The sequence below is a fragment of the Neurospora tetrasperma genome (genome assembly GCF_000213175.1).
Source record: "Neurospora tetrasperma FGSC 2508 unplaced genomic scaffold NEUTE1scaffold_6, whole genome shotgun sequence".
Classification (NCBI taxonomy): domain Eukaryota; kingdom Fungi; phylum Ascomycota; class Sordariomycetes; order Sordariales; family Sordariaceae; genus Neurospora; species Neurospora tetrasperma.
This window is the reverse complement of record NW_009799104.1, coordinates 3,396,875-3,412,916: the sequence shown is the minus strand read 5'-3', so window position 1 is coordinate 3,412,916 and position 16,042 is coordinate 3,396,875. Positions and strand designations below refer to the sequence as shown.

Here is a 16,042-nt window from a genome sequence, read left to right as displayed (position 1 = left end):
AGGTCAAAGGCCCAGGCTCCCAGGTCAAAGGTACGGCGCGCAGCATTTGCATTTGCCTGCAGTATAGCGAAACTTTGTTTGGGTGTCACTTCTTCTCCATACATTCGACGTTTTCAAGCCCTTTTAACACCTCTTCCCTACTCTCTTGCCGGTCATCCTTACTCCTGCATCTCTCGGAAAGGCTTTGGACCCTATTTCATTCTTTTTTCCAACGTATTCTTGAGCTTTCCGCCGGCCTTTCAAAGGTTGGACTGTCTTTGTTTGATGTACCGAGCTAACAAACGTTCAAAATGGACCGTGCGTTGAGTTTATCAACATCGAGACAGAGATATAAGAACGCCATCCCAACAACTCATCAGGTAGATGCAATGAAAGCACTCGCCTTGCTTCGATCAAAAGCTTCAGAACCTACCATCCTTTGCTGCCAATCTCATGTATTACAACTGCCATGAAAGCCATCGCGACCGCGGAAAAATATGAGCGTCGCCGAGAAAATGTTATCCACCGATTCCAAGGTTGAGCGACACCAAAAGGCCAAATGCACCGATGTACACCGTTAGAGGGCCCGCTGAAGGGCGAAATCTACACGGGCACGATCTGGACCGTAGCTCCCATTGCTGCAGCGTCAACATGAGTCTAATAGGTCTTCTTTGCGGCCATCGTTCGTGTGCTGACAAGGGCAGAGGCCGGCTGATCAGGATTGGTGTTGTTGAAGGCTTCCTGTGGGCCCGTGGGGATGCTTGTTCTCCGTACCCGATCCATACTACGCCGATGGTATCAGAAGCGATGGTACCTCCAAATACTTAGAAACCTTGGTTACAGACATGCATCGTCCTGGCTGTTTACTCTACAAGGTGCTGGTAGCCCAAGGCTTTGCTATGAAGGTCTGGAAGTTTTTGAGCCACGTCGGAAGATGGGTCTTGATATGGTACTTGACTCGAGGATCTGACCAGAGGGTTGTCATATAAACACATTACCATGGATCCGGAACATAACCTCTGAGCCACAGGATCATTTTCTCAGGTTCTGGTCCAGGCAGAGTCAAGCGTGACGTGGGCTACGTACAGCTGAATTTCTCAAGCATCTTACATTTCTCTATCATTATGAGCATATCCTCCTGCAAACCGCTGACCGCCCGGACAGAGGGGATCTCACAAATGTCACCAGCTCCGCCGCAACTTTGTCATACAGAAATGTCGTACTACGCCTCATTTACAAAGAGTCTGGGAGAATACAGTCAGTCAGTCATCCGCCACACCCGCAACCTCGTGTCCAATATCCTCTCACAGGCACTCGTCGATCTCATCTGATGGTCATGAGGAGAGTTCTGATGGACGAGAAAGCTTTCGCGGATACGAAGACTCGAAGCAATGTCGAAGCGTCGTAATCCTTGACCTACTCATAGAGGGACTCCAATCTAGCGACGAGAACAACATCCGAACCATACATCCAGAGAATGAGGACACGGCGCGGGCACTGTATGATCTTACGAAACTTGGACGTCCGCGGGGAAATTATTTTTTGAATGGGATAAGCGGGCGATTGTTTGTCGGCTACCGGTGTGGCAGGCAAAACTCATAAGCCTCGACAGTAGGGGGCTAGAGCTATCATCACTCCGTCACTTTCCACGAACGGGAACTCCAAAGTTTAATCTGATTGGTAGCAAAGTATGTGCATTCCCTTCTATCTCAAGCTGTATCTTACACCGAATTTGCAATCGAAGAACTGTCGGTACAGTATCATGAGATGAATGTGTCCAGACACAGTTGGTACCTATCTGCAACTCGGTCAGCGGAAGTTGCGCTTGAGACCTGAGGATGCCCCTGCGTGGGCAGCCAATTCGATAAGATAACGATCACGATAAGACTACATTCTGTACCAAGAAAAGGTAGTAGCAGCCGGCCGTTTGTCCAACCACACTTTCCGTCATGCCCGCGTCCACCTGCTGTTGCTCAACTTGACCTCATTTCCTTTGACCGATCGCCAGTTCTTTCCTCAAAACATCTCATTGCATGGCAGCTACGGAGGTTGAAACTGCAAATGCCAATCAAGGAGAGACATTGAATCCATCCGATCATCACTCACTCACCTCAACTTGAAATGAAGTGCGGCTCTTACAGCGAGGTGGAGAGGCAAGTGCGCCCTCACACCCAACATCCAAGTCAACAACATCTCCCTTAACAATCCGTCCATTCAACACTTCGTTCGACGCAATAACCCGAACGGGCTGCCACAGTCTTTCTCCAACCCGGATCCCCTAGAGGTATTGCTCTGTTGCCTTGAACTGGGCTGAGGTGGTCAAGAAATACACGACGATTCGTCCTTCATACGTCATGGGAACTATGCATCGCCAGGCCAGGGCTCCCAATTCGTGGCGGCAAATCTATGGCCTTATGGGGTAACCTCTCCATCGGGAAACCCCGTCAAGGAACCCGCTCCGCAGTTCCGCGTTTAAATGGAGTACTGATGCTCGGCTAGGGTAGCATTGCTGTCTCCATGGAGGGTTCACGTCCCGGGGCATCAGCCACTCGCCATCATCAATTGCACCCAGACACTCAGAACTTGTTCTTCGGGGCCCAGATCTGCCGCTCGCTACCGGCCATGATACTCGGGATCTGCTGTACCCCAGACATCCTCAATCACCAACTCGGATTACCGCTACAACCCAGCGCAACCATCTCTACGTTTATACCTGCGCTCAGCACCGTGTTCCTTGCTTTTACATGGCCAACCTGCCGTGTTGGGGAAATGTTTGTCATGATTTCGAGCGCCAGAAACCGCCAATGTTTGAGCCACCCGGCTGCCCACATATCCAGGATATGTGCCCGGTTCTGGAGAGGTGCTGGGTAATTAGAACCGAGTCCATGGACGGATGCGTTAACTAGTATAAGAAGACTGCTGGGACCCTTTGTCTTCCACCCAAACTCCGACAACAGGCTTCTACACTTCAGACACGATACACATCATGCGCTCCTCCACTGTTCTGCAAACCGGGCTAGTGGCCGCTCTTCCCTTCGCCGTTCATGCCGCTTCCGGATCCGGCCAGTCCACCAGATATTGGGACTGCTGCAAACCATCTTGCTCCTGGTCCGGCAAGGCTTCTGTCAACCGGCCCGTCCTCGCTTGCGACGCAAACAACAATCCCCTGAGCGACGCCAGTGTCAAGTCTGGATGTGATGGCGGTTCCGCATACACCTGTGCCAACAACTCGCCATGGGCGGTAAACGACCAGCTCGCCTACGGCTTTGCTGCCACGAAACTCAGTGGTGGAACCGAGTCATCTTGGTGCTGTGCCTGTTATGCGTGAGTTTCTCATCAACTCTCTTCAACTCTTGGGTATCACTCGATGGCTAACTTTTACTGCAGCCTTACCTTCACTTCGGGCCCTGTTGCTGGCAAGACCTTGGTCGTTCAGTCTACCAGTACCGGCGGTGATCTCGGCTCTAACCACTTTGATATCAACATGCCCGGCGGCGGCGTCGGCCTGTTTGATGGATGTACACGACAGTTCGGCGGTCTTCCCGGCGCTCAATATGGCGGCATCAGCTCCCGCAGCCAGTGCGATTCATTCCCTGCCGCGCTCAAGCCCGGTTGCCAGTGGCGCTTCGACTGGTTCCAGAACGCCGACAACCCCAACTTCACCTTCAAGCAGGTCCAATGCCCATCCGAGCTCACCTCCCGCACCGGCTGCAAGCGGAACGATGACTCCCAATTCCCTGTCTTCACTGCGCCCTCTGGTGGAGGCACCAACCCCTCTACTCCGACAACCCCTCCCTCTTCAGGCGGCGGTTCCGGATGTACGGCGGATAAATACGCTCAGTGTGGCGGCTCGGGGTGGTCTGGCTGTACCAACTGCCCGTCTGGATCGACCTGCAAGACTATCAACGATTATTACCACCAGTGTGCCTGAATGGTGCCAGATGGTATGCTGTGTGACCGTGCCTCGAGGCGAGAGTTAGGACGGTTTAAGAGGAATCGGTAGACAGCACGATCCTCCAGTATAATTTGACATTCTGATGAGCATTGATCCCTCACAAATACTTCAATTCATCTCATGATGATTATTCTATCACACTCTGTCCGTATCCAAGTCAAGCTGTAGGTTCGGGGTGTAGGCGGGCTTACATGATCATCTACGACACTGGCGAATGCTGTTGAAGGTTCCGTACTTGCGTGCCATTGACCAGTCATGCATTGCGCCAAGAAGAAAGGATTGCCGTCATACTTTGTAAACCGAGCATCGACTGACCTGCCGCTATCTTCGTGCAAGTACAACCCGAGTCTCAGTCCACTACCTCTGTCGCCTCTGTGTCGGAAGAAGAAGAATCTTGTACCTTGCCATGATGTGACTTCCTACCTCAAGGGAATCCAGACCATCACTCTCAAGGCATCAATCCCCTCGGGTCAGTATCTCGCTCCTTCGGCGACTTTTCGGCTCCACGCATGATAGCGGAACCGACAGGGCAAGTGCTCAAGGCAAGATTGGGTTCACTGAAGGCATCATGATGGTCTTTGGGAAGGTGCTTGCGTACGGTGGGATGAATGATGATTGGGGTTCAAAATAAGCGCGACCTAACGAGACCTAGAAGTGGGAAATAGTAAGTGGATGCTCTCCTTGATTTCCCCTTGTCCTTCTTAAGTTATTCACGCTTCCATCCTGCTTGGATCCATTTTCTCACTGCCACCCTCGCTCCGTCGCTCAACCCAAGGCACTTTGACGACAACACCAGCCTGTTTGCCTTCATGAACGGGTCATCACTACCATCATGTCACTTCCACTCAAGCTGGCTTCTTCTGCTGCCCGCTGCTACTTTCCATCTACGTCTCTTATCTTGCCCAGGTATAGGGGCACCTCCAACATCTCTTCGGTACGCGTGTTCAAGGCCTACAGTCACTTAATATGCCAATGGGAGGAAGACCTTCGCTGTCAACGATACTAGACTCGGTTTCTTATGGGAGAAATTCTAATCTAGAGTAGACTGTCCAGGAACCCAAAGTCACATGCGGCCCAAAGTGTGCGTCCACACATGAGAGCCACACTTTCCCGCTCTTCAAAGCCTACTGACTATCATCTCCTTTTCTGCAGAAGCGCTTCACAATCCACCAAAACCCATTTTATGCCCCGTCGAACCCAAGACAAAGTGCCCCATCCTCATTTTTGGTGTTGATGACGAGGTTCAAGTCACCGATGCGTACCGTCAGGGGCTGAAGTATTTCATGTTAGCCATCCCTGCCATCCGTCGCTGGTTTGTGGAAAAACTCACCACTTCATATCACATCCATCACCGCCACTTGCTTAGAAGTGGGTGGGGATAGCACGCTTGGCCCTCTCGACAATGGTGAGAGCAACGCCATCGACCGTGGCAATCTTGATGCCGTCTTCGACCACAACATCGGTGTCGGCAGCAACCGCGCGCTTGTGCGGGTAGTCGCAGTCCGAGGTTTGAGAGCCTCTGCTCTTGCAGCAGGTACGGAAGTTGGACAAGTGCTCGGAGATGGAGCTGGCGGCGCAATCGTTGCCGTTGCGCCAGCTGCCGTGCTGTTGGTCGCAGCATTGGTGGGAGGCATTCGAGTCGACGCCGCCGCCGAACGCAAGGCACTTGCAGGCCTCAGCGCCGGCGAAGAAGGCAATGGCCGAGAGAAGGACGGTGAAAAACTGCATTTTGATGGTGGTGGTTGGTAAGGGGTTTGGGTTGGGTTGTTGTGATGTTGTTTTGATGGTAAGAGAAGATGTGATGGTTGTGTTGGCGATGATCTGGGTGGACGAGAGCAGGAGGAAGGGAGAGCTTTTATAGCTGATTCTTTCTTCAAGCTCTTCATACTCCTTGCCCTTCTTCCCGTCGATGCTCTCCTCGTATTCCTCCTCTTTCTCGCCGTCCCACACCTCGTCTTCCTACTCTTCTGCCTTCTTCTTCTCCTCCTCCGCCTCCTCCTCGTCGTCACGAACCGTGCTGACAGACGTGCTCATCCAGCTCCGGGCCTACAAGCATCATGATCCTAATGACATCAAGTCCGAAGTCCATGGTACGTGAATTACCAATCACATCTCTGGCCATATGAGGTTCTGCTCTCTGCCTGTTCATGCATGGCCTGCCAATTTGTGGAGATGGAATTGTTGGCTGAAGCTGACAGCCGAATACCACTCTCAGCTTGCAACGTAGTGGTCAGCGAATATCAATCAAATGATGAACCACACAGGTAGGGAACGGAGTTATCAAACATTCACAGATTTTGAGCTGTCAGGTAGTTTCGTGCCCCACTCTCTGTAGGAGAGCGGGGGTGAGCCAGAAAACCACAATATACCAACGTGACGGGTATCCTCTCAGGGCCCTCTGATGCTCCAGGGAGAAAGGAAACCCAAATACACGACTCTCAAATATCTCTACTATCACTCCCTGGTAAGTTTGTATCCCAATCAACAGCTTGTACAGATCGTTTCTCGCCAGATACAGCGGCAATTCAGTCGCTGCTGAGTACCCCTCTTGTCTGCCGTCACTGAATCATCTTGGGCTTTGCCAGCTGGGCTAGCAGCGTGGATTCCGATCCTTGCCAGCAATGGGACCATCCACGAGCCGCTCATCATGAGTAGGGCGTAGCCGCTACTCATTAGAGCTTACGCTTGCTACCTTCGCTACCTTCCATGCTGGGTTCTGATCAGGTCATCTCACTATGTGGCAAAGCAAGCAACTTTATTAATCAATGGCTGTAGGGCGCGTCGGTGCCGCTGTCTATATGAGGCTTTCTTGTCTGGTTCTCGGACCGAGGTAGGCGAAGTGGTATCTATAACATAAACCATCGTTCGCTAACATTCCTTTGCGAATCCTAACAGGCTGCAAGTGGTCGAGATGCAAATCGGTCAGCCGTTAAACACCCTTGTTGAGATGATGAGAAGTAAGGACCGCGGACTAGGACAGCATTTGCGGATCTTGCAGGCCTTTATAACGGAAGATCCGATCCTTCGATGACACGGAAACCCACAACAGCCGAACAAAACCGGCATAAGTGCTGACGGGCGTAAGCAACGGTCGTACACTACATAGTGCCACGACATGTGTCAACGGCGGTCAAAATTCGGCCCGGCCCTGGTCAAAAAAGCTTTGCGCTGCAATGTATCGCTATGGCTTACACTTTACACACAACCGTGCCACAGACCCCTGTGCTTGTCAAAAGAACACCACATTAGTGTGTGATTTCCCCACACCCTCGACATTTAGGTTGGCTGGCAGGGCTGGATGGTTACTTGGTGGCTCTGGGCGGTTCGCCAAAATCCGATAGGGCATCATGAATCCGAGATCCTGCGGGTGAAACCGCCACTTTGAAGCTGCCATGAACGCCCTTAGGATTCTTGATGGGTAGAATTCTGACGCCAAGCTTTACCGAGGCACCCTGATGGCCTCCTCATATTCTGGATCTGTCAAGTGCGACTTTCTTCCATTTTACAACTCCGTTTCTTAGACCAATTAACTGACAGAATGAAGCACGTGTCCGAGGACCAAACAAGAAGCTCACGATGCGCCGTCCGAACTGTCGTTTTTGGGCGCAGCGAGAGGACGAACCCGAGGAAAGCGAGAGTGAAGTTGCGGCACAGCCGAGCCGGCACTGCAAAACTGGGGAGGGCAAGGGATGTTAGCCAATTGGAATGGCGGCCATGGGTGTTGCCAATGCTACCTCAACGTCCCGCAACTAAAGGGGTACCGCCCCGTTTTGGAATGGAGGCTGTGCTACTACTGGGTAGGCCAACGCTCGGCATCACCAGTTTCGGCATGGTAGGCTCCCGCTCGGCTGTCCCTTGCTCTTCAGCGTCGACCTTCAGGTGACAAAGATGACTTGTCTATTTGCTGAATTACCCGTACCTCCGACCTCTTGATCTTCATTAACACCACATCCTCTACCTGCGCAATACGTGTTACCAGCGCATATTTCCAACTGGACTGTCCACACATGAGCAAAGGCATCACATAGCGATGGATCCCCGTACCAGTGGTCAGCCCCATCCGGCTGCCCTGACGGTGGCAACCGGTGTAGCTCTCACATCCCTCGTTCAGTACCTGGCTTCTAGAGCTACAGAGTACGAACTCTCCTCGGAAGTTGTGTGTTGTATGATAATCCCATTTCTCTTCAGGCTACAAAGCAAGCCCTCGACATATGTGCCACAGTTAGGCAATGTGGCCGCTACCAGAAAGCCGACTGGGTCACTACGGCTTTGGTGCCCAGCGGTCTGTGTTGCTGCCCTCAGTTTCTGTAAAGCAGAGTTCGGTGCGGTTGTCTGTTTGTTTGTAAGCCCTCCCGGTTGATGCGGACCCTTTCACGGCTCTTTGTCTCCCACCCTCTGCTCACACCACATCTTCAATAGCCACTTGCAACACCGTTGCTGCTCAAGGCTCAAGAACATTTCCAACTACGAACTGGAGCTTCAAGGTATGGGACTGCCAAGGAAGGGGCCCTGCCTCACTCGATCCTCAATACGTTCTGGGGATCACTTTTGGCAGCTGCAGTGGCCGTGTACAGCTTAGCAGCATGGGACGTCAAGGCAGCTGCCATGGCGGTGGTACCGTTTGCGGTTCTCGTCGGCCTTTTTTTCTCATTGATGTCCCAGATGGGAGAGCAAGGTCGCTTGAAAACTTTCCATCTTGAATTGGAAGATATTATTAAACCTCTCTCCTTGCGGATCGTAGGTTTCTTGATCGTCCTGCAGTTTGTCGACAGCTGGGTGTTTGGTTTCCCCAGCATAGATGGTGTGTGGACTGTCTTCCTGGGAGTAGCAAAGGCCTTTTCGTGGTATTTCGCTATTCAGAGTGTACGCCAGTCCTTGCTAACCCCTAACTGAGTTGCTTGCAGTGGCGAATGACGCTGACATTGTTTACAGACAAGGTATACGCCGGAGTCATGGCGAATCGTCACGGTGATTGCCACCTTTGGCTTGGTGGCAGCTCGCGACCCATACACGCAGCCTTCAAACATTCAAGCCCTTGCGAACGTTGTTGCTTCGCTTGTTGCACTGGCTCAGAGCATCAGCATGCTGCCGAAGCACACAGAACAGCGAGCCCTGCTCTGGAGCTTTGCGTTCGTTCCCCTCTTCCCTTACCTGGCCAATTTGGTTGCCATCAGAGCTGTAGAGTCTGCAGCACAGCAGCTTACTTTTCAACACCCCGGCCAACATCCGGTAGCGCAGCTAATGGAGAAGGCAAAAGCAGACTTCGACGGCATGCTGTCCAGACAGTCAAAGACGTACGAAGCCGCTGTCGAGGAGTACAAGCGTCGATACAAGGTTGAACCACCACCGGGGTTCCGGGGCTGGTACGACTTTGCTGTGAAGAGCCAGTCTCCAATCATCGATGACTTTGATACCATTTACCACTCCGTGTCGCCTTTCTGGAAACTGAGCGGCCAAGAGGTAGTGAACCTCATACACGAGGCTTATTACACGCGGTACAGCGAGTTATGGCAGTGTACCTTTCACGGCGCGACCGCAAAGACTGAGTGTCGGCATCCATACCGCAACTTCGACAGACATCTTACCCTTTTGTTTGATAAGGTGTTGGGTGATCTGGCGGGGGTTCTTCCAGACATCAAGTTCGTCGTCAATCACCTTGACGAGCCACGGGTGGTGCTTCCGCGTACTTCACCCTCCGACGGCTGGCGCTTTTCTCTTCTGGATATGTCTCATAAGCCAATCTGGAAGGAACTGACTGCTCCCTGTTCCTCTTCTTCCTCCGAACCCAACGATACCACCAACGGCATTGACACCTTTGGTCTCCCCTTTGTCACATCTACGGCTTCCGTCCTTGACATCTGCGCCAATCCTTCCTACGCCGACACCTACGGCCTCTTCACCTCCTCCGTCTCCATGCGCTTGTTAGTCGGACTGGTCCCCGTCCTCTCCACCGGTGCGCCATCCACCATGTCCGACATTCTCTACCCCTCCGCCGCCTACATCGAGTCCGGCTTCATCTATGATCCCACCCGCGACATCCCCTGGGAGCAAAAATCCAACAACCTCTACTGGGCCGGCTCCACAACCGGCGGGTACTCTTCCGACTTCTCCTCCTCCTCCGCTGATTCACAATGGAAGTCCTTCCACCGCCAACGCTTCGTCGCCCTCGCCCAAAACCTCAATCGCCAACGACATACCTACCTCCGCTCCCTCAACGGCGCCATCACCCGCGTCACTTCCCCTTTTCTCAACAGCCGCCTTTTCTCCGTCTTCTTCACCCGCTTCCAATTCTGCTCGCCTGCTACCTGTCGCGCCCAACGCTCCTTCTTCCGCACCAAGTCCTACGCCGACAAAGACGAGGCCCTTTCGTCTCGCTTGGTCTTTGATCTCGACGGCAACGGCATTTCGGGTCGGTATTACAAGCTTTTGGCGTCCAATAGTGCTGTTCTCAAGCAGACTTTGCTGAGGGAGTGGCATGATGATCGGCTGGTGCCGTGGGTGCATTATTTCCCGGTGAGTATGGGGATGGAGGAAGTACCGGAGTTGGTGATGTATTTGACGAGCACGGATGAGGGGAGGCAGAAGGCGAGGGAGGTGGCGGAGGGGGGGAAAGAGTGGTGGGCAAAGGCGTTGAGGGAGAGGGATATGGGGGTTTATCTGTATCGGTTGTTGTTGGAGGTGGGGAGATTGCAGGATGGAGGGAGGAGGGAGGGGGAGCCGCGGCGGGTGGTGGGGGCATGAGAGGTTGTGTTGTGGTGTGTAGGTGGGTTAGTGGCCAGGTCTTGGATAGGATAGTGTGTTGGTGTGTCACCACTTTTGGGTAGGCAGTGATGGACCTGACGGTTTGTTCGGTTGTGTTTGGATAGGAAGGCATGAGCTACCTAGTGAGTTGGTCATACAACCATTTAGGTCTTGGATATGTCAATTTTGTATGACCGCGTCACGACTTGAAGCGTTCAGAGACACTGCAGTACATTACGCGTGCTGCATGCAACATGGCACACGCTGTGCATATTTTTCCAATCTCCGAAACCCTCAAGCAAGTACTTCCCTTGGTCATTTGCCCAGCAGGCAGGGAACTCGGCCTCCAGCATGTGTGAAGGCACCGGAGTTCCGTAGCCCTTCGGCGTCTATGCATTGCATTTATTCCCACACAACCTGTCCTCTGTGCATCATCATGCCTGGGCAGAAACATTTCCCTGGAATTCCTACTATGTAGTTCAAGTTTGTCCAGGCCTTGGCCTTCCTCGAGATTCCTGGTTCTGATTTCGCCTTCCATGAAAGATTCAACCGCTCGACTCTGCTTTCGACAACGGTTCTTCCTTCCCACTGGGAAATGTGATCTTGATCCCCGGTCATCGACTCACGATCCCCTCACAACACTACCACCACCCGGAACCACACATCCCCGACCCATACTCCTCACCTCGTCGCTCTTCCAGCAATCCCCTCATCCTTGACACCTACCTGTTCGATCGCCGTCACAAGGCTCACAATCATGCCCCAGCATACTTTTCGCAATGCATTCAAACTCCTCAAAGCGAAGCAGCACAAATGGAAGCGATCCCTTCGCAAGAAGTTCGCTTGGCTCAAGACCAAGAGCAACTCGAAACTTCATATCCGCAATCTAGATACCATCATCCCCAAACCCGAAGGCTATCCCATTCCCACCATTCGCGCTACCAGGAAATTCCCGATTGATGACTTTTCCGATTCCGAAGAAGAAGATCTCGCTGCTGAGTCGTCATCGTCGTCGTTGCTTGACGAATCAAGTAGCAGCGTAGTGTACGACGTACCTCCCTCATGTCAGACTCAGGACTCTTCGTATTCGACTTCGACTTCGACTTTGGCGTCGGCGTCCCAGACAGAGACAGAGACATCACCAGAGACAGATCATGGCAACGTGCCCGAACGGCCCGAACCTGAGGTTTTGAACACCAGCGGTCGGTTTAGCTCTTTTAGGAGAAGTACCTGCACGGCTTCGACAAGGGACAGTTATGTTACTGCTGCTAGTTACCTGGACTCGGACTCAGTCGGAGATAAACACGAAGACGAAGATGAAGACAAGGACGAAGACGATCCCGGACCCGGACCCGGACTCGATAGCGACGAAAGCATTCGGTCAGATACATCCGCTACGTCCTATTTTGAGTCACAGGACTCGCAGTCGGATACAAGTACCAGTACGACTTCGGCGTCATCGATAAGTTGTTAGTTGTGGAGTGGACTAAGGTACTTTTCTTACGACTACCGGGAGCTTACAGGATAGATTCAGTTTCGGCTCTTACGTATATGTACACAGCGATTTCGTCTTTGGTTGTTCTCGGTTGAATCTCATGTCTTGGTATTAGGCAAATGCTATCCTCGGTGAACAGCGGTTTTTGTTGCGTTTAGCGGGATTTGTCTCTTACCCGACAGTAGTGCTTCTCACTTTTCCGGTTTTGTGGGATACGAATCCCAAATTTTTTGTCGTGGGACACGAATTCCTTTATCTCTTCGATTTTTCCAAAACAGCAGTGCATCCAATCGGCGTCCCGGACGGTTCGTCTCCTTATCCAACGGACGAAGGGGAAATGTGGGCGGTGACGAGAACAGTGACGAAATACAATCAAGACAGCGAAACAAGGAATACCCAGACCCAGCCCTCCGGCGCCATCAAGCGTTTGTTCGAGTACTTCTATCTCGTCTCCAGAAGTTTGAACGAGGGAGTTACACGAAGCTCTCATACAGACCTCGGACGTGAGGAACGCAGTGTTCGTTCCATCTCGTATGAAACGAGCGCAGTGCGTGGAGCTGTGTAATCTAGAGAACGGGAAAGGTGGATGAAGATTTTGAGGAAGACACAGAAGGCGGTGGGGTTGATGGATCCTGACTTTGTCAGTGCAATGAAAGTTTCTGGTACATGATTGTCGATGCGATTGGTTCTGGAGAGTATTGCGAACGTATGAAAGGTTTCTTTGGGTCATTGAAAGAGAATCCCTGGCGGGATTTATATCAAACGAGGTGCTTGGATATAACGAGCCGCATCTTTATGCGAGAGTGAAGGAGGGATGTCACACGGACATTCTGACCCTAACCCTGGGCCGGACCGACTAAGGCCCAGGAACTATATAGCTGGGACCAATTAACTAATTAGCGGTTCCTAGCCCGGTTAGCTGCAGTAGAGCCGCAAGGCTTAAACTAACCTTATAGCTTTATAGGCGCCTAGATGCCTTAGGCATCCCTCGGACGAATTAACCCTCTAGCGGTAACGCTTATCCGAATCCCTTTATTAAGACCCATCGTACCCAACCAATAGTATAACTACCGACTATATTAGCCCGGCGCTAATCCGCCCTATAAAGGGAACCCTAGTATTACGAAATTACGGCCGGCCTAAGCCGGCCAACCCGAGCAACGAAAGGGTATTAGGGATAACGCTAATACTAGGAGATTGGAGGAAACTATTTATAGGGTTCTATACGTAAGTACTAAGGTATTCACTACTAAATAAATACTTTATAACTTCATAACTGGATAAGGCCGTTAAATTTATATACGTACTCAATAGGAGGAAAGAAGGCTTTAGTATAAGAAGGCTATTGAGCCTAGTCTAATTGGAAAGGTTTAAAAGGATTAATAAGGCCTTCGAGACTAGAGTAGTTTATTAGTTAAATTAAATTACTATTCTAAATTTAAAATACTACCCTTATTATAAATAAACTACTTCCCTTTCGAACTACCCTACTACTAACCTTTTTACCCAACTATATCGACCTCCGACGTCCCTATAATTTTTATCGAAGAGTAGAATATAATTGTACTCTATTAGCCCGGCGACTTCGATACCGTTATAGCCAATAGTAATAATACTATCCCCGTTAATACTACCCTTATTGAAAGCCCTCCCCAATAACTCAAATCCCTTTACAATTAATTTACAAACGCTTATTAATAAATCCGCACCCTTACCCGTATAGTCGGTTAGGAATATTCCTAAGAATTCTCTTCCCTTAAGGAGTAGTACTAAACCCTTTATAAATATTATACCTCTATTACTACTTTCTTTAAAAATAGAATAGAGGTTTCCCAAGCCTCTATCGCCCGGTTCGAGTAATAAATTCAATAATTTAGTTCTCGGTTCGCCTCTAAAGTCTAGGGAGTTATCGCTTAATATAGTAAGAAGGATAAAGAATATTATAAAATTATACAATGCTTCTAGGAAACTACCTAATAATAATAGAAGGTATTAAAAACGCTCAATGAAAGAAGGGCCTACTATTCCTCCCTCTTAGGGTATATTAAAACTTAGGCCAGTTAGAAAGAAGTTTAAGTAAATACCCTTAATAATAAAATTAACAATCTCCTTAATAAGTAAATCGATCCTAATAAAGTTAAGAACTTAGAAAAATAAATCGCCTAATTCGCCGCCAATATTTAAAATACCCTCAAGCAAACCGGCTAACCTACGGCTAATATAGCTTCCGTCGCCTCAATTATCCGCGTTTTCGAATAATGTACTGCTACTCGTACCCCAAATACTATATACTATCCTTCTATTATCCCCGAAAATCCTAGCCTTAAAAATAACTTCCTTTAGACGGTTTAAACTAAATAGTAGGCCGGTTAGGTATATATAAACTATAATACTACCCGAACCGACCTATTCGGATCCGTCCGCTTCGGTTAATTAACTGGAGGCTAAGGACCCCCGGGCCCGCCGCTACTATCGCTACTTAGAACCTTCGGCGCATTCTCTAATAATAATAGCTATAATTAAACTAATTAATTCCTTTAGAACTTTACTTTCCCAATAATCTAAATTATACCAATCTATTTTAATAAGCCTCCTACGTATAATAATAAAAAGCTCGATTCCTTCCGCCCTTAGTAAGTACAAATTAATACGTATCTCTACGTATATACTACCAATTTTCCTACCGATAATTATAAAATCAATTGGCTAGGATCGATACTCTCTAATAAAACTTAGAAATAATACGATTTATAAGCGTATCAAATTTAATTTATAAGTGTTGAAAATATATAGAAAAAATACTCTAATACCCTTATAGAATAATTTAAGGATCCCTTAAAACGCTATTAGAATATAAAGAAAATAGAAGAGTTTAAATATAACGGGGATATAATTAAGTATTTTATAAAACTATTCAACTTTAACGAAACCGTCGGTTAGGCTAGAATTACCTTCTAGAACCAAATTACTAAAACCCTCCCTTCTAAAATTATTGAACTAATATACTCTATAAGAAGAGGAGTATTAGAAATTAATAACGAATTTATTAGTACAATCCGTAAAACCGGATGTATTTATAAGAATATACTTTAAACCCTTAAATACCAATTGGGAAAAGGCGTATTTACTTTAAAGACGGAGCCTTCGAAGTCGGGCCAATACCTTCGAAAGGATACCCACTCCCTTTTAGATTGAAATTAATCCTTAAAATAACCTAATCGTTCAATTAAAGAGAAGAAATGGCCTTTGGTCTGCAATATATTAAAAGGTATTAATTAAGCGGATATCGATTAGTATAAATAAGACTAAGCTTCCTATTAACGCTATAGTTGTAATAATTATTATACTATAAAATATTTTATAAAAAAGGATAATAATAGTAAGGATTTACTATAACCTAAGGAATAATAATTTAGAACGGCCACTATATCCGCTAAATACAAAAATAACGACCGAGAAAAAGAGGGAACTAAGACCCTCGAAAATAATAAGGCTTAATTCAAAAAAATTAAAATAGCCGCTATTACTAGAGTTATATAAACTATAGAGATGGACTAAGATTCTAATTCGGATTTTTAAATAGCCGCTATAAAGTATTATATAAATTACCCTAGCCTTACTTTAGTACTAATTCAATTAACCCTATTATTTACACCCTAAAGAGGCTAAACTTCAATAATAGTAATTAATAACCCTATAAAAAACCCTATCTAAAGCCTTACTTAGGACTATAATCGATCGTCCGAATAATATTAATCTATAATAATATAGAATATCCTATCCGCATTCTTTTAAACCCGGGTAATTTAATCCTAATTATATCCTTCTATTAAACCCGCGTTTAGAAATTCCCCTTAATTAAACGAACTAAT

General features: G+C 48.7%; 3 protein-coding genes across 3 annotated transcripts; 2 read left to right on the top strand and 1 right to left on the bottom strand.

The window, feature by feature from the left end:
- Positions 1–2,965: 2,965 nt before the first annotated feature.
- NEUTE1DRAFT_50259 (uncharacterized protein) lies at positions 2,966–3,910 on the top strand (the record flags this gene model as incomplete). The annotated part of the gene is made up of 2 exons (XM_009855611.1): positions 2,966–3,303; positions 3,367–3,910. The coding sequence occupies 2 exons, from the start codon at positions 2,966–2,968 to the stop codon at positions 3,908–3,910; spliced, it is 882 nt and encodes a 293-aa protein (XP_009853913.1).
- A 1,011-nt stretch (positions 3,911–4,921) lies between these two features.
- NEUTE1DRAFT_118322 (uncharacterized protein) lies at positions 4,922–5,742 on the bottom strand (the record flags this gene model as incomplete). The annotated part of the gene is made up of 2 exons (XM_009856415.1): positions 4,922–5,205; positions 5,265–5,742. The coding sequence occupies one exon, from the start codon at positions 5,660–5,662 to the stop codon at positions 5,297–5,299; it is 366 nt and encodes a 121-aa protein (XP_009854717.1).
- Positions 5,743–7,964: 2,222 nt separating this feature from the next.
- On the top strand, positions 7,965–12,149 carry NEUTE1DRAFT_124965 (uncharacterized protein; the record flags this gene model as incomplete). Its single annotated transcript, XM_009856414.1, has 6 exons — positions 7,965–8,068; positions 8,123–8,276; positions 8,354–8,797; positions 8,867–10,447; positions 11,219–11,414; positions 11,476–12,149. The coding sequence occupies 6 exons, from the start codon at positions 7,965–7,967 to the stop codon at positions 12,147–12,149; spliced, it is 3,153 nt and encodes a 1,050-aa protein (XP_009854716.1).
- Between the last annotated feature and the right edge of the window lie 3,893 nt (positions 12,150–16,042).